Source organism: Crotalus tigris, unplaced genomic scaffold (genome assembly GCF_016545835.1).
Source record: "Crotalus tigris isolate CLP2741 ecotype Arizona unplaced genomic scaffold, ASM1654583v1 scf7180000019926.259901, whole genome shotgun sequence".
NCBI classification, from domain to species: Eukaryota; Metazoa; Chordata; class Lepidosauria; order Squamata; family Viperidae; genus Crotalus; species Crotalus tigris.
The window spans coordinates 193,357-212,508 of NW_024097776.1; the positions used below are offsets into that span (position 1 = coordinate 193,357).

Consider the following 19,152-nt stretch of genomic DNA (forward strand, 5'->3'; position numbering starts at 1 on the left):
AACATTAAGAGACGGGGAATATATCCAGTTTTGTTTCTACTTGTTTCATCCCTGGTGTACGCGTTCACACACACACCACACCAAAAAGCAACCTCACGGCGCCACAACTCACTTCACCGGGTTGTGCATCTGCCCCAGGTTGTGCATGCAGAATACAGGCAGTCCTCGACGTACATTTCATTTAATGACCGTGCAAACCGACGGCGACACTGAAAAAGGGGACGTATGACCGTTTTTCACACTTCCAACTTACCCCATGGTCACGTGATCGGAATTCAGACACTTAGCAACTGACTTGTATTTATGACGGCTGCAGTGTCCCAGGGTCGTGCTCTTTATGGCATGGGGTCATGTGATCATTTGTTCGTAACTGGCTCAATCGTGGCCGCAAATCAAGGACTACCAGTACAGAATAACAGAGCTGGAAGGGACCTTGGAGGTCATCTAGTCCAACCCCCCTGCCCCATGCAGGAGACCCTTGAAGAATCACAGAGTTGGAAGGGACCTTGGAGGTCATCTAGTCCAACCCTCTGCCCAAGCAGGAGACCCTTTCAGAATCACAGAGTTGGAAGGGACCTTGGAGGTCATCTAGTCCAGCCCCCTGTTCAAGCGGGAGACCCTTGCAGAATCACAGAGTTGGAAGGGACCTTGGAGGTCATCTAGTCCAACCCCCAGCTCAAGCAGGAGACCTTTGCAGAATAACAGAATTGGAAAGGAACCTAGAGGTCATCTAGTTCAACCCCCTGCCCAAGTGGGAGACCCTTTCAGAATCAAAGACTTGGAAGGGATCTTGGAGGTCATCTAGTCCAACCCCCTGCCCAAGCAGGAGACCCTTGCAGAATAACAGAGTCGGAAGGGACCCTGGAGGTCCTCTAGTCCAACCCCCAGCTCAAGCAGGAGACCCTTGCAGAATAACAGAGTCGGAGGGGACCCTGGAGGTCATCTAGTCCAACCCCCTGCTCAAACCAGGAGACCCTATACCATTTGGGATAAATGGCTGTCCAATCTCTTCTTGAAAGTCTCCAGCGATGGAGTACCTACCACTGGTCAATGGTCAATAAAGAAAGGTCATAAATCAAGGATTCCCAGTCTATTTCATTTTCATCCAAGCCCTGAATTTTAAATTCTTTTCATCCGACATATCCGCAGCCGTGAACTCCTCTTCAGGATGCCGTTGCTAAAATAATAAGAAATGAAATGAAACACGCAGAGGCTTCGCATGCTAAAATAAAACCATTGCTTTCGTTGTGCAGCTGGAGAGGAGCAGATAAGCTGAGCCTCCCCCCATCAGGATTGCTGGCTACCCAGGGCGTTGCTGCAGTACTGCAGGCCACTTTAGCTGCCACTTTAGCTGACTACGTTCAGCAGGTCAGCGGTTCAAATCTCACCGGCTCAAGGTTGACTCAGCCTTCCATCCTTCCGGGGTAGGTAAAATGAGGACCCAGATTGTTGGGGGCAATGTAAATATATATATACATTGCTTCCTGGTGTACACCGCTTAGAGAGTGCTTGCACTTAAAGCGGTATATAAGTCTCATAAATAAATAAATAAATAAATAAAATTTGGTTCCTTCCTTTTTGTAGGAAGAAGCCACAAAAGGCAACTGCTCAGGCTAAATCAATCAAAGCGAGGCTGGGAGGAACACAGCCAGCTGTGTTGCGGGGGGGGGGGGAGGAAGAGAAATTTCTCCAGCCGGTGATGGCTCATGAAACATTACCTGGGTTTTTTTATTTTTATTTTTCAAAATTGCTCCTCCCTACGTTTTCGGTCAACTTCAAATGTTGACGGAAGCTTGCTGAAAATCTCTCCATCCTTGCATAAGCCTATGAAGGATGGTTGCTGGAATTGGGGGTGTCTAGTTTAATGAAGAGAAGGACCAGGGGGGACAGGATAGCAGTCTTCCAGTATCTCAGGGGCTGCCCCAAAGAAGAGGGAGTCAAGCTATTCTCCAAAGCACCTGAAGGCAGGACAAGAAGCAACAGATGGAAACTAATCAAGGAGAGAAGCAACCTGGAACTAAGGAGAAACTTCCTGACAGTGAGAACAATTAACCAGTGGAACCACCTGCCTCCAGAAGTGGTGAATGCTCCAACATTGGAAGTTTTTATGAAGAGACTGGGCAGCCATTTGTCTGAAATGGGATAGGGTTTTCTGCCTGAGCAGAGGGTTGGACTAGATGACCTCCAAGGTCCATTTCAACTATTCTATTCTATTCTATTCTATTCTATTCTATTCTATTCTATTCTATTCTATTCTATTCCTATTCCCATTCCATATTCATTCTATTCTAATTTGCTATTCTATTCTATTCTATTCTATTCTATTCTATTCTATTCTATTCTATATATTCCTATTCCATTCCATTCCATTCCCTGTTCTATTCTATTCTATTCTATTCTATTCTTTATTCCTATATTTCTATTTCTATTCTATTTCTACTCTTATTCTTATTCTTGCAACTTATACCTGGACAACGTCCGCATAAAAGTCACAGGACCCAAGAAATAAAGTGATAATTCACCCTAATTCCAGGGTGGGCTGAGCTGACACAGCCCACCCTGAGCAGGGCTTAGCTCCGTGGATGAACTAAACTGCGCAAGGGTTCTTCGGAAGAACTGGCAGCTGCTCCTACAGACGATTTGGCCAGCGGTGCAATCTGGGGGCTTTCAGCATTCAGAGCCACAAATACGTGGAGTTCCAATAAGAGGGAATATTTGCAGCTCATGTTTGATTGTGGGGTCCTTGGGAGTGGTCCAAAGTCTTCCTAGCACTGATGTTACTTAGTTAGGTAATGAAAGGTCTGCAAGAAAAACACCAAGGAGTCCTCCTCCTCCTCTTCCTCCTCCTCTTCCCCTCCACAAACCCCACTTCCCTTTAGCACTGATCATATTATCTAGTTGGGTCAAGAAACGTCTGCAAGAAAACAAACCAGCTCAGAAAGTCCCGGGGACCTCACAGTCCTCCTCCTCCTCCTCCTCTTAAACCCCCCTCCCTTCTAGAACTGATGATGTTACTTAGTTGGGTAATGAAACGTCTGCAAGAAAAGAACCAAGTTTGGAGAGCACCAAGGATCCCATAGTCTTTGCCATCGTTGTCCTCCTCCTCCTCTTCCTCCTCCCCTTTGCAAACCCTACCCCCTTCAATCATTGATGATGTTACCTAGTTGGGTAATGAAAAGTCTGCAGGAAAACAACCAAGCTCAAAAGCACCAAGGATCCCACAGCTCTCCTCCTCCTCCTCCTCCTCCTCCTCCTCCTCCTCCTCCTCCTCCTCCTCCCTCTCTCCTTCTTCTCAACTCTGCAAACCCCACTCCCTTCTAGCATTGATGATGTTACCTGGTTGGGTAATGAAATGTCTGCAAGGGAGCAACCAAGCTCAGAGAACATCAAGGACCCCACAGTCATCGTCGTCGTCGTCGTCCTCCTCCTCCCCCCAAACCCTTCTCTGTTCTAGCACTGATGATGTTACCTAGTTGGGTCATGAAACGTCTGCAAGAAACCCACCAAGCTCAGAGAACACCAAGGACCCCACAATCCTCCTCCTCCTCCCTACTCCACAAACCCCACTCATTTCTAGCACTGATGATGTTATCTGGTTGGGTCATAAAACGTCTGCAAGAAAACCACTCAGAGAGCACCAAGGACCCCACAGTCCTCTTCCTCCTCCTCCTCCTCCTCCTCCTCCTCCCCACAAACCTCCCTCCCTTCTACCATTGATGATGTTCCCTAGCGTTGAGTAACCTCTTGAAGAAAACCACCCAGCTCAGAGAGCAGCAAGGACCCCACGGAAGCCGAGTTACTGCAACAATACGCCCCAAGCATTTCCCAAACAGAAGCCAAGGCCTGCAAACAGGCGCCTAACCGCGCATGCCCTGTGACTGCTCTCTCGGTCACAGATCCCCCACACCTGGACGCAAAACTGGATCCCACTTCCAGCTTCACCATGAGGGTTCAGGGGGGCTCCCGAGGAGGCAGGCCCCGTCCTGCGCTTGCAAGAGCATGGCCAACACGGGCCACGTCGTGGTGCTCCAGGTTGGAAGTGAGTCATTCATGTCAAAGAGGTTTGCCCAGGGCTGCTCTCTCTCTCTCTCTCTCTCCGCCTCCCCCCTTCAAACCCTGGAATCAGCAGGCAGAGCTGAGCGAAGCTGTTCGAGGACCACAGATGCAAGTTATTTTTCTCTTTTTAAAAAAATAAAAAAAAAACCTTCTCTGGAGAAATGCCCACCTTCCATAATAATACAGCTGCACTTCTTTAGACCATTGCAGAGGTCATTAGACACCACCCAGAGCCGGGCAAACGTTGCCTTCCCACATTAGGAATAATAACAGAGATGGAAGGGTCCTTGGAGGTCATCTAGTCCAACCCCCTGCTCAAGCAGGAGACCCTTAGAGAATAATAGAGTTGGAAGGGACGTTGGAGGTCATCTAGTCCAACTCCCGATCAAGCAGGAGACCCTATACCATTTCGGACAAATGGCTGTCCAGTCTCTTCTTAAAAACTTCCAGTGTTGGAGCATTCATCGCTTCTGGAGGCAGGTGGTTCCACTGGTTAATTGCTCTGTCAGCTAATTCCTCCTTAAATAAAAAATAAAATAAAATAAAAAATAAAATAAAATAACAAAAATAAATAAAAAATAAAATAAATAAAATAAAAAATAAAATAAAATAACAAAAATAAATAAAAAATAAAATAAATAAAATAAAAAATAAAATAAAATAAAAAATAAAATAAAATAACAAAAATAAATAAAAAATAAAATAAAAAAAATAAAAAATAAAAAATAAAATAAAATAACCAAAATAAAGAAAAGTAAAATAGATAAAATAAAAAACAATAACATAAAATAATATAAAATAAAAATAAAGAAAAAATAAAATAAATTAACAAAATAAATTAAAATAACTAAAATAAAATAACTAAAATAAAAAATAACTAAAATAAAATAAAAAATAAAAATAAAAAATAAAATAAATTAAATAAAAATAAAATAAAAATAATAAAATAATAAAAATAAAAAATAAAATAAAATAAAAAAATAAAATAAAATAAAATAAAAAATAATAAAAATAAAATAAAAATAATAAAAATAATAAAAATAAAAATAATAAAAAATAAAATTAAAATAAAATAAAATAATAAAATAAAATAAAAAACAAAATAAAATAAAATAAAAATAATGGTCCTCAGCAGAGGGGGTTTGTTTCTTGCACCTTTTGACCCCCCCCAAGGACGCCTCCAACTGCTTCGGCTATTCCCAGCCAAAAGGCCCCTGTGAAATGCATCACTTCTTTCCCTTAATGGCTTTAATGGAACCCGAGGAAGCTCAAAGCATAAAACCCCCAACGTCCGCATGTTCTCATCCCCTGTGAAATCTCCTCACTGAGGTCCAGCAGAACGATTGCACAATAAACATTGTCTCGTCTGGAAAGCGTTGCTGCTTCACTCACCTCCAGTCTTTCCAGTCAAACAAATGTACCATCGTTGTTGTTTTTTTTCAAAAAAAAAAAAAAAAATACATTCTTAAAACAGATTCACTCCCACAGCCTAAAACACACTTCGGCATCGTGCATTCACCAAATCTCGTAGCAACAGAAATCAGACATTTTCTGCAATGGAATTTTTTTTTTTTTAAGAAAAAACTGTCGAGTAGAAGAGAGGAGTCGCTTCTAAAGGACCCTGTGAGGATGGCTAGGGAATTCTGGGAATTGAAGTCCACCTGCTAGGGCAGGGGTAGGCAACCTTGGCTCTTTTGTGACTCGTGGACATCAACTCCCAGAATTCCTGAGCCAGCACGACTCAGCTTGGAAACCTCTCCCTTTCCCCTCAGCATGGCTGGCTCAGGAATTCTGGGAGTTGAAGTCCACAAGTCATAAAAGAGCCAAGGTTGCCTACCCCTGTGCTAGGGGATTTAGGGGACTGGAGGCAAAATCATACGAAGCACGGTTGTAGGAACTGGGTATGTCTAATTTAATGAAAAGAAGGACTGGGGGGGGGGACACGATACCAGTATTCCAGTATTTGAGGCGCTGCCTCAAAGAAGAGGGGGGTCAACCTATTCTCCAAAACACCTGAAAGCAGGTTGAGAAGCAACGGTTGGAAACTGACCAAAGAGAGAAGCAACCTGGAATTAAGGAGAAACTTCCTAACAGGGAGAGCAATTAACCAGTGGAACGACTTGCCACCAGAAATCGTGAGCGCTCCATCACTGGAAACTTTTAAGATGCTCCATTACTGGAGGTTTTTAAGAAGAGACTGGACAGCCACTTGTCTGAAATGGTACTATAGGACCTCCTGCTTGAGCAGGGGGTTGGACTAGAAGACCTCCAAGGTCCCTTCCAGCAGTTCTTCGGTCTTCAAGGTTGAGAAAGGCTGGTCCAGATCTTGCAGTTCCAGAATTTGATCGATCTGCCCCCTTGATCAGGATAGATTTGAGCCTGACCCAGACCACGTGGGGCAGGGACAAAGGCAGCCCAAGGAAGGAACACCTGATTGTGTGTTTTGGAGATACTATGTTAGTGTTACTGTTAGATATTTGCTTAGTGACCGCTGAAAGTCACATCAGTGAAAAAAGCAGCTGACAACCATCCTCAGACTTATGACCGTAGCAACACCCTCACATTCCCGTGATCAAAAATCCGGGCACTCGGCAACGAGCTCGTATTTACGAGGGTCGCAGCGTCCCGGGGTTCACACAAACTCCGTTTACGACCTTCCCAGCTGAGTTCCGACACGCAAAGTCCACGGGGGAAGCTAGTTCCACTTAACAACCAGATGAGTCATTTAATGGCAACTATTCTTTAACGGCGAAAGAGGCCATCCAATTGGGCAGGAATCATTTTTAGCAACAGTCCTGCTTAACAGCCAAAAGTCTATTCTCAGTTGTACATTGAGGACTACTATGATGGCTTGATTTGGCCAGCCTTGGTCGTAGCCTCCCACCTTGCTCCCACCCAGGGCCAGCGCGAGAAAACCTGAGAGGTTAAAAAAAATAAAATAAAATAGAAGTGAATATGGTCTCCACAATATTAGGATATTAACATGTTTAAAATGGCTAATGGGGATCTATGGGGATGGGGAGCGAGCAGAAATAACTGTGAGCAAGTAACTTATTAACAGGGCTGTTGCATTAAACTCATAAAACACTATTTATGGTAGCGATTGTCTAAATAAATGCAGCAGCTGCTGTACTTTACTAAAAGGGAAGGCCCAGATCTTCAGAGAACTAAATATCTAATTAACAGGGAAAGCAAAGCAAAAAAAAAAAAAACCCTCCTTTGAGCTCAAGCTCCGGGTGACTCCAGGGCCATGGAGCTTCCTTGGGAAAAAAATAAAGACGTTTTTTCCACACAGGAAAAAGTCGAAGAAGTCTCGGCCCAGCCTGTCGCCCCCTTGCCTCCTCCTGCTGGCACCTGGGCAGGCGAGGTGTTCCAGGGTGGATCAGGCTCAGAACACTGCTGAGGTTGGAACCTGTTTGGATAGTCTCTGGAGGTGCTCTGCTCCGGGTATCGTCCTGGCTACAGCCTGGCCCTGCAGCCCTGGACCTCTGGAAAGGAGGAGGTGACACAGACAAATAAGATGGATGGATGGGATGGATGGATGGATGGGATGGGGATGGGGATGGGATAGGAAAAAAGCAACGGATGGAAACTAGTCAAGGAGAGAAGCAACCTAGAACTAAGGAGAAACTTCCTGACAGGCAGAACAATTAACCAGTGGAACAACCTGCCTCCAGAAACGGTGAATGCTCCAACACTGGAAGTTTTAAGAAGAAACTGGACAGCCATTTGTCTGAAATGGTATAGGGTTTCCTGCCTGAGCAGGGGGTTGGACTAGATGACCTCCAAGGTCCCTTCCAACTTTATTATTATTATTATTATTATTATTATTATTATTATTATTATTATTATTATTGATCATCGCACAGTCAGCCAGATGTTCAGACTGGATTTGGCATTTTGTCTACCTATCGAGTCCTTACCCAGGACCTGGGATAGGCAGATGTGGATGTTTGATGGTATTACAGATATCATTGCAGGATGGAAGCAGTTCCTAGTAAGGCCGCCTTTTGCAATTGACTAATAGCGAATTTGTCAATGCCAATGGTGTTCAAGTGGTGCTCCAGTTGTTTTGGGATTGCACCCAAGGCGCCTATGACTATTGGTACTACCCTTGCTTGCTTTTGCCACAGTCTTTCTATTTCTATTTGCAGGTCTTTGTATTTTGTTATCTTCTCCAGTTCTTTCTCGTCTATTTTGCTGTCTCTATTATTATTATTATTATTATTATTATTATTATTATTATTATTATTATTATTATTATTGGGATGGGGAAAGGATGGGATGGGATGGGATGGACAGATAGATCAGGGATCCCTAATGCCCGGTCTGTGGACCAAGCGTTGGGGACCCCTGATCTATCTGTCCATCCCATCCCTTCTGGTTCAAAAACTGGGTCACACAAACAAGCAAAGCCCCATCCACGGGGTGCAGGCAGCACGTGAAACCATGCCCCCCTCCGGTCCGTGGGAAAATCTCTCTCCACAGCACCGATTCCTGGTGCCCAAAAAGTTGGGGGGGCCACTGGGATAGATGTCAGAGATAAATAGATGAGATAGAGAGACTGATAGAGACATAAATGGATGAGATGAATGGATGACATGGATGGATGGATGGATGGATGGATGGATGGATGGATGGATGGATGGATGGATGGAATGGAATTAACCAGTGGAACAACCTGCCTCCAGAAGCGGTGAATGCTCTAACACTGGAGGTTTTTAAGAAGAGACTGGACAGCCATTTGTCCGAAATGGTATAGGGTTTCCTGCCTGAGCAGGGGGTTGGACTAGGTGACCTCCAAAGTCCCTTCCAACTTTACTGTTATTATTTATTTATTTATTTATTTATTTATGAGACTTATATACCGCTTTAAGTGCAAGCACTCTCTAAGCAGTGTACACCAGTAAGCAATGTATATATATATTTACATTGCCCCCAACAATCTGGGTCCTCATTTTACCTACCTCGGAAGGATGGAAGGCTGAGTCAACCTTGAGCCGGTGAGATTTGAACCGCTGACCTGCTGAACAGTCAGCTAAAGTGGCCTGCAGTAATGCACTCTAACTGCTGCGCCACCTCGGCTCATTATTATTATTATTATTATTATTATTATTATTATTATTAATAGGTGAATGAAAATAGGTGAATGGATAAAGAGAAAGAGTGGAGAGTGAAGATAGAAAAAGAGCTAGACGGACGAGATGGACAGACAAGCAGACAGATAAGATAGGATAGAAATATAAAGAGACAAATGAGATAAGAGGGAGGGAGGGATGGGAAGGATGAACAGATATAGATGAGACTGAGAGATTGAGAGACACACAGACTGGGTGAGATGGGTGGATAGATGGATGGATGACAGGGATGGAATGGATGAACAGATGAATATAGGTGAATGGATAAAGAGAGAGATAAGATAGAAATATAGACGGATGGATAGACAGGCATGGTAGACAGACAGGATAGAAATATATAGAGATATAGATGGATGGGTGGATGGATGACATGGATGGAATGGATGAATAGATGAATGAATATAGGTGAATGGATAAAGAGAAAGAGAGATAAGATAGAAATGTAGACGAATGGATAGACAGACAGGCATGGTGGACAGGATGGAAATATATAGAGATATAGATGGATGTGATGGATGGATGGGTGGGTGGATGGGTGGATAGATGGATGGACGGTCAGATAGGCACTTCACCCCAAGGCTTAATTGGCCTGAACTGGACACAAACAAGAGGGAGCATCCAAATTAAATCAATATGACCAAGAGTGGGGCTTTTTTTTTTTCAGCTGAGAAAGCCCATTATGTTTTTAGCCAGCTAGAGAGAAACTGCCTTCGCTTATGTGTGTGTGGCACACAGAAGTAATTTATATTCAGGCAGAGTTAAATGGTCGATACACAGCCACACGAGAGACAGATGGAGAAATGTCAGCATTAAGGGGGAAAAAATGGAGGCGGCACGGCAGCGATTCATCTACCTGAAACAAAAACAGCAGACGGAATTAAAGTAGATTGTTTGCTTGGCGTTCTTTCCGTGCGATAGCTCACAAGGCAAACTTGGCGCAAGGGGGGACCGCCGTCCTCCCCCCCCCTCTCTATCTCTCTTTCAAGAGCAACACAGGTATGCCAGCACCTGCAAAAATTAAAATATCCCAAGAAGGAAGAAAAACAGGACGTCATATATCAGTGGTTCTCAACCTGTGGGTCGGGACCCCATTTGGGGTCGAACGACCATTTCACGGGGGTCGCCAACCAACGCAGTCCGCCATTTTTCCCCCCCTTTTCCTTAGCTGTGCTACTCCCTTTTATTCTATTGGCTTTTGAAAGCCAATAGAAGAGACTCTCTTGAATAGAGTCCAATTCTATTGGCTTTCAAAAGCCAATAGTAATGGTCCAGGCTGTCTCTGCCCTGCTGAGCCCGCCCAAAGTCCCATTCTGCAAACGGTGCTGCACCAGTTGAGTAGTCCTCGACTTACGACCGGTTGAGTAGTCCTCGACTTACGACCGGTTGGGGGTCGCGGCATTAAAAAGGTTGAGAACCACTGTCATATATTAACAGGCCAATCGGCCTGTTGTCAATACTTCTAAAAATGTAGAACGGGCCTAAAGCGATTTTCTGTAAACGCTTTAAAAATAGCGAGGCAACCATTAAAAGGCGGCGCGGATGGGCAGGATGAAGTCAAACTAATCTTATTTCACCTTTTCACAATAACAATAATAGAGTTGGAAGAGATCTTGGAGGTCATCTAGTCCAACCCCCTGCTCAAGCAGAACCTATAACATTTCAGACAAATGGATGTCCAGTTTCTTCTTAAAAACTTCCACTGTTGGAGCATTCACTGCTTCTGGAGGCAGGTTGTTCCACTGGTTAATTGTTCTGACTGTCAGGAAGTTTCTTAGTTCTTTTGATCAGGTGACTTCCTTAGTAGATTGTAGGAATGCGGTTGACATAATATATCTTGGCCAGTAAATGATTTTAATACAGTGTTTCTTCAACAGTGTTAATACAGTGTTTCTCAACAGTGTTTCTCAACTTGGCAACTTTGAGACCTGTGGACTTCTACTCCCAGAATTCCCCAGCCCGCGCAGGAATTCTGGGAGCTGAGATACACATGTTTTAAAAGTTGCCATGGTTGGGACACTGATTTCATAAAGTATCACACTACATTCTGAATATAAGTTAATTAAAAGTGTGGGCAATCCAGAAAGGATTAGGCAACACCCAAACTATTCCAATGCATTCCGATAACCAAGCTTTATTACAGATTTTAGAAACGTTATATATAATAATACAAACTTCAAACTTTATGCCCGTTTCCCACCCTCAAGGCTAAGAGTGGGCCATCACTTTTTTTTTAAGTTATGGATGGATGGATGGATGGATGGATGGATGATGTGATAGAGAGAGAGAGAGAGAGAGAGAGAGAGAGAGAGAGACAGACACACACACACACACAGGATAGATAGAGATAGATAGAGAGAAAGAGAGAGAGAGAGATGATGGATGGATGGACGGATGGTAGATATAGGGATAGGGATAGATGGATGGATGGATATAGACAGACAGACAGACATAGATGATAGATAGATAGATAGATAGATAGATAGATAGATAGATAGATAGATAGATAGATAGATAGATAGATAATAGATGGATGGTAGAGATAGGGATAGGGATATGTAGGTAGGTAGGCAGGCAGGCAGACAGACAGACAGACAGATAGATATAAAGATGGATGGATGGATGGATGGATATAGACAGACAGACAGACAGGCATAGAAGATAGATACTAGTATAGAAAAATTGATAGACACAGAAGGATGAAATGGATGGATAGATGAACGTAGGTGAAAGGATGGAGACAGATAAGATAGAAATAGAAATAGACAGATGAGATGGATGAATGGATGAGATGGATGGACGGACGGATGGATAGACAGATAAAAAAACAGAAAGACAGATGCCTGAGATGGATGGATGGGTCGGTGGGTTTATAATTTCAGTTATTTGTTCATGTTGTTAACTATTTGGAATGTCACTGTATTGTAGAAAGGCACAACTAAGCACATCAATAAAAACACGGCTTAAGGACAGGGGCTACTGTGCAAGGAAGGGGGTCTCAACACGATTTGAGCTGAAATGCTTTTTTTTTGATCCCATATAATGAAGAATGCTGAAATATGCATACATGCATAGACATACCCGCCCACACGCACAAACACACACACACAGCAAGACATATCCAAGGAAGCAAACTAAAAAAAGAGTATGGAAAGAAATGGTATTTTTCTTTAAAAAAAAAAAGATTTTGCAAAAAAAAATTCTTTTAAAGAATAACTGCCCTCGTTTCTAACACTTTCCATTTATTTGTGTATGTTATAGACCACCACAATCCATTACAACTAGCTCCTGAGCACATTCCTGTCCTATGAAAAGAATATTAATATAAAGTAATATAGCGCTGAAGAGAGCCAGTTTAGTCTAGTGGTTAAAACCTTGACTCAAAAACCAGGAGACGGTGAGTTCTAGTCCCGCCTTAGGCCTGAAAGCCGGCTGGGTGACTTTGGGCCAATCACCAGGAGACTGGGAGTTCTAGTCCCGCCTTAGGCCTGAAAGCCGGCTGGGTGACTTTGGGCCAATCACCAGGAGACTGGGAGTTCTAGTCCTGCCTTGGGCCTGAAAGCTGGCTGGGTGACTTTGGGCCAATCACCAGGAGACTGGGAGTTCTAGTCCTGCCTTGGGCCTGAAAGCTGGCTGGGGGGACTTTGGGCCAATCACCAGGAGACGGTGAGTTCTAGTCCCGCCTTAGGCCTGAAAGCCGGCTGGGTGACTTTGGGCCAATCACCAGGAGACTGGGAGTTCTAGTCCCGCCTTAGGCCTGAAAGCCGGCTGGGTGACTTTGGGCCAATCACCAGGAGACTGGGAGTTCTAGTCCTGCCTTGGGCCTGAAAGCTGGCTGGGTGACTTTGGGCCAATCACCAGGAGACTGGGAGTTCTAGTCCTGCCTTGGGCCTGAAAGCTGGCTGGGGGGACTTTGGGCCAATCACCAGGAGATGGTGAGTTCTAGTCCCGCCTTAGGCATGAAAGCATCTGGGTGCCTGGGTCATCCTATCTCAGCCCATCTACCTCACAAGGTTGTTGTTTGGGAAAAACAGGAGAAGGAAGGAGTATTAGATATGTTTGCTACTTTGAGTTGAGAAAAAGTGCAGAGCAACTAAGAAGATTAAAGTCCTGGAGACTAAAACATGTGAAGAACGGCTGCAGGAATTGGGTATGGCTAGTCTAGAGAAAAGAAGGACTGGGGGGGACAGGATAGCAGTCTTCCAGTATCTCAGGGGCTGCCCCAAGGAAGAGGCAGTCAAGCTAATCTCCAAAGCACCTGAAGGCAGGATAAGAAGCAAGGGATGGAAACCAACCAAGGAGAGAAGCAACTTGGAACTAAGGAGAAACTTCCTGACAGTGAGAACAATTAACCAGTGGAACCACCTGCCTCCAGAAGCGGTGAATGCTTCAACACTGGAGGTTTTTAAGAAGAGACTGGACAGCCATTTGTCTGAAATGGTATAGGGTGTCCTGACTGAGCAGGGGGTTGGACTAGAAGACCTCCAAGGTCCCTTCCAGCTCTATTCAAATTGAGTTATAATAAATAATAATAGAGGAGGGGTAAAAACCAAATGAATGAAAAGGAAGGCAGTGAAATTTTTTCCCCCATATTTTTGCATGACAGTTACAGGAATTTCATGTGGAAAAAAAAATCACCAGGAATCCTGCTTGGGTCTTAAAGCAGATTGAGGAACGCAGAAGAGCAAATTTTCAGATAATAAATAATAATAATAATAATAATAATAATAATAATAATAATAATAATAGAGTCGGAAGGGACCTTGGAGGTCATTTAGTCCAACCCTCTGCTCAGATAGGAAACCCTGTACCATTTCAGACAAATGGCTGTCCAGTCTCTTCTTAAAAAACTTCCAGGGTTGGAGCATCCACCGCTTCTGGAGGCAGGTGGTTCCACCGGTTAATTGTCCTCACTGTCAGGAAGTTTCTCCTTAGTCCTGGGTTGCGCCTCTCCTTGATGAGTTTCCATCCGTTGAGGTCCACAAATCATAAAAGATCCAAGGGTCCCCACGCTGGCTGAGGAATTCTGGGAGTTGAAGTCCACGAGTCATAAAAGAGCCAAGGTTCTCCACCCCTGCCCTAGACCATTTCGGACAAAGGGCTGTCCAGTCTCTTCTTAAAAACGTCCAGTGTTGGAGCATTCACCGCTTCTGGTGGCAGGTAGTTCCACTGGTTAATTAATTAATTAATTAATTAATTAATTAATTAATGGAGATGATCTGTCCACAACAAATTAGGACTTTGGCTTTTCATCTCAGCTATTTCTTCTTTGCTAAGATCCCAGGCAGCTAGCTCAGCCTCCAATTCTGGAAGAGAAACAGATTGAGGAGGAGGAAGAGGAAAAACTGCTGCCTCTTCTGTGATATTTACCAGAAAGCAGTAAACTGGATAGAATCCACGTGCTGGCATCTTCAGGTCCACACCACCCAAAAAAAATAAATAAATAAAAATCAAATTGCTTCAGCAAAAGCAGAAAATCAGAGCTGACATGCTGGCTGATTGTATCTTTAAGGCTGCAACCATCCAAGGTCTTGGGCTTTAGAAATTATTAGAAATGGGGAGAAGACTGAAGGAAAGGACTATCTGGAGTCAAGCCAGAAAATAATAAAATATAAAATGTAAAATATAAGTAAAATATAAAATATAACATAAAATATAAAGTATAATATATGTATGGATAGATATAAATAGATATATAGATATAGATAGATATATAGATATAAATATAAACAAACATAAATATAAACATAGATATAGAGATATAGAGATATAAATATAAACAGATATAGATATAAATATATATCTGCATACCTATACCTGTGAAAATCTACGAAAACAAATAGAGATATATATAGATACAAATATAAATATAAACATATAGAGATTGATAGAGAGATATAAATATAAATAGATATATATAAATATCTATATTAGATACATATATACAGATATAGATTTTCATACAGATACACATACACAAATGTTCAACCAAACCTGAGCTCCAAATTTCTTTGTTGCTAAGTGAGATGTTTGTCAAGTGATCTTTGCTCCATTTTACGACCTTTCCTGCCACAGTGGTTAAGTGAATCACCACAGTGGTTAAGTCAGTAACCACGGTCGCTAAGCGAATCTAGCTTCCCCCACTGATTTTGTTCGCCACCAGGTCGCAAAAGGGGATCACGTGATCTCCCCGGGGGACGCTGCGACCGTCGTAAATATGAGTCAGTTGCCAAGTGTCTGAATTTTGGTCACGTGACCATGGGGATGCCGCGACGGTCATAAGTGTGAAAAACAACCATGCCGCCTTTTTCAGTGCTGTTGTAAATGTGAACGGTCACTATTAATGAACTGTTGTAAGTGGAGGGCTACCTGTGGGACACAGGGCAGAGAGCAGCAGCCTTTGAACGCCAACTTTCTCCTTGCATAAAAAGGCAAGGACACCCCCCCAAGATAAGATAAGATAGATAAGATAACCTTTGTCATTTTTATACTGTGGGCACAATGGCACACATCAAAAATGAAATTGAGTTGCCCGCTCACAAAGTGAAACACATCCATGACAGGCCAAATCACCAGGCCTAGATTTAAATCTTTAAGGACGATGTTTTTTTTTTCAAATTCAATGTTTAATTCAAATCCTTGCACAGGCTCAGCGGAAGGGATCCATCTCCTTCACCTTTAGAGACCACAAACTCCGCGCCTTCCGCTTTGCAGAAAACGTGCGACACAGCCCCCTTCCCCATTCCAATCAGTAGCACAAAACCGCTGGTCTCTCTTGCTCCATTTCCACACTTGCAGCAAAACCCGAGAAAGATCCATCCAAGTTAATAACCCTGGCTTGACAGTTCCCCAAAATAATTTTTTTTAAAAAAAAATGAATAATAATCCTTGGAGGGAAGATTTCTTCCATCCAAAGAGAGAGCAAAGCGTTTTTCCAATTTATGCAACATAGAGAAGAAAAGGGGATGGGGGACAAATTCTGTCCCCCACCCACCCACTCCCCAAAAACACACACACCCCAAATGCCTAAAATCAGCCACTTCTTGCTAAATTTAAGCCCTGCTATGCAAACTGCCAGGGTGTCGTTTCCCCCCCATCCCACCCCGTCCCCAGGCAATTAGCATCTGACAGCCCAGATGCAGACCAAGGCAGCATCTTGCAAGGCGTTCACACGAAAGCAACAACAGGACCACATTTTTGCCAAAACTCTGCACAGCCACACAGGGTGTGTGCCATCCGAGCCAAGAACGGAGAGGTTGGCATCCAGCTGGCGCCTTGCAAAGCTCAGACAGGGCAGAGGCAATACGGTGTCCATTGGCCCTCTCCAAGCAAGCCACCTGGCCCTTTTGCACAAGCCAAGATCAGATCCAGTCTGCCCGGATTTTGGAGGGGGGGGGCCAAGTGGGCCAAGAAGGATGTCCCCCCTCCCCAAAGTAGAAACCCTTGCAGAAAAATCAGAGAGAGAAAGAGATCAAGCGAGGGATTTGCAAAGCTGGAGGCAAGGGAGAGAAATGTGCCAGCTGCATATCCATCCTCGCCCTTGGGTGCTCCAAGCGTGTTCCGGGCTAAGCCTCGCACACGCCCGCACCCCCGGCTTCGACACACAGACACACACCCCACCCAAATGCAGACCTTTGCCCTCTCAATGCACCACCAAGCAGCTGCAGCCCACCGGAGCCACGGAAGGCAGATGCCCACATTTGCCCTCCCTCTGTGGAGGAGCAGTGCCACCTTTTCCAAGGTCCGTCGTCGCGCACCATGGCGTGCCCACCTCGTCGTCCTTCAGAACTCCTTCCATTGGGGGATCCGAGCAAGCCCCCCCCCCAGATATATATCCAAGCCTCTGCCTTTCCCCCCCCCCCACTCGTCCTCCACCCTGCAGCCTCCATGCTGCTTTTGCACATCTCCGCAAGAGCTTCCGTCCGCCCTACCCATCCTTCAGCCCCACTCGGCTGGCTGGCCGGGTGCCCAAGGAAAAAGACTCCCCCCCACACACACACACTAAACCCACACACGTTTCCACCACCCCCCTTCGCCAGGCCACGGCAACAGCCATAAAAGCTTGCAACGATCCAGGGCCACTATCCAGCCTTTCAGAGGCTCACTTGCGATTCCAATTGCTCCCCCCTCTCATCCCAAAATCTATTGCGTGCCAGGGGAAAGGAGCCCCTTAAAAAGCAGATATCCCCCCCCCCAAATCTTGAAGCCAGATTCTTCCTCCTCCTCCTCCTCCTCCTCCTCCTCCCCACCCCAGGACATTATAGCAAAGCAATCTGGCCCGGTGGGGGGGGGAAGAGGGAGGAAGCAGCACCTGCTGCAAAAGGATGGGTGAAAGCAGGTGTCATGCCAAGGGGGGGGTCCCTCCAAAGAGGCCTCTGGGGAAAGGCGGAGGAGGGGGGAAGGTCAGGTGGAGGAGGCAGGGGCCAGAAGAGGGGGGGAGCGCAGAATGACACCCCCTCTGGGGAGCAAGATGGGGTGGGGGGGTCCTATAGGGGAGCAACCTACGGACCCCCCCCCAAGCAGGAGGAAAATGGGGACTGGAGGAGCACCCCAAAGGGCCCTGCCCCTCCCTTGCAGAGAAGCAGGTCAGCTGGAAGGGAGTGGGGGGGGAGGAGAAAGATTGGGGTGCAAGGGAGGAACCCCAATCCTGGGGGGGGCTCTGGCTGGGGGGGGCGCCTCGTCCCAAGGGGGAGGAAGGATTTTGACGCCCCCCAATTAGAGAGGAGGGGGAGTCGAGGGGGGAGGGGGGCTCCTGCGGAGAGGAGGGGTCCGCGCCAAGCCCAGGCTGCGGATGATGGGAGCCGTGGTGACGACGCGGGGAGCGCAAGGGCGAGGGGAGGCATGGCTGCTGCTGGAGGAGACCCCCCCCCCCAAGGACGCAGCTGCATCCAGGGGGTCCCCTAAGCGGGGCCAGCCGGGAAAGAGGGTCGCGGAGGGGGGGGTCCTACCTCTCCGCCATCTTCGCCCGGGCCGGCGGGGTGGTCACCGGGCGCGGCGAGGGGCGGCGGCCCCCGCCCGGCAGCCCATGGCCCCGGCAGCGCTGCGGCTCCCGCTCCGCCGCCGCCGCCTCCCGGCCGCCGACTGGCCACAGCGCGGCCGGCACACAGGCTCCGCCCCCGCCGCGTCCCGCCGTCACCACCGACAACCAGGCTCAGCCAATCGCGCTCGTTGAAGGGCGGGGCCGAGCCGGACGGGATCCGCCCTCCCCACGCCTTCTGTTTCTCCCCCCTCGCCCGCTGCACCCCCCCCCCGCCCGAGGCCTCACGGGAGATGTAGTCTACCGTCGCCTGCGCCAGCAGCCATGTTGGGCCTGGAGCTGCCAAGAGAGAGGCGCTCTTCCCATGCCCAGAAGCCCCTACGTTACGTATCATTCTTTTAGGCTTCCAGGCTTGTTCTAGTGGCCCTATCTATTTGCCTCTGTTCATACTAAACCATGATGTACACTGTCATGGTTTATTGGTGCCATGCATACCAAAAGTTGACCTGTAAATAGTGGTTTAGAAAAGAATAGAATAGAATAGAGTTGGAAGGGACCTTGTAGGTTATCTAGTCCAACCCCACACCCTACCTGCACCATTTCTGACTGCATTCTTTCCCACCGAAAACATCCCATTATTGTTTTGCCATAGATAACACCACATACTGGTGAAAATAGACCTCAGGGCACCAAGCAGCCGCTTTTAAACCAAGGTTTTCCCAAAAGTGCTTTTTCAAAAGGCAGCTGGGTTTTTTTGTCTCCTTGAAAACGTTTCAGTTCTCATCCAAGAAACTGAGGAAGCTTCTTGGATGAGAAGCAAAACGTCTTCAAGGAGAAAAACCATAACCCGGGTGATTGAGATTTTCCATGTACGTTAAACCAAGTTTTGTTTGAATAAGCCATATTTAGCTAAGTTTGTTAAGCAGTTAAAAGCAGCAATCCACATTAATCCAAGATTGCATAGTATAAAACATGCCTGTGGTA

At 45.8% G+C, this 19,152-nt stretch overlaps 1 protein-coding gene across 3 annotated transcripts in view; it reads right to left on the reverse strand.

Moving 5' to 3' along the window:
* The window catches only part of ARHGAP39 (Rho GTPase activating protein 39), a 142,645-nt gene extending 124,378 nt beyond the window's left edge, over nt 1–18,267 (reverse strand). For all 3 annotated transcript variants that reach the window (XR_005559333.1, XM_039364909.1, XM_039364908.1), the window contains exon 1: nt 18,140–18,267. Coding sequence is in view for 2 of the 3 variants with exons in the window: in XM_039364909.1 (XP_039220843.1) it covers nt 18,140–18,150 (11 nt within the window). In the remaining variant the exon portion in view is untranslated. The remainder of the gene's footprint in view (nt 1–18,139) is intronic.
* Nucleotides 18,268–19,152: the final 885 nt, after the last annotated feature.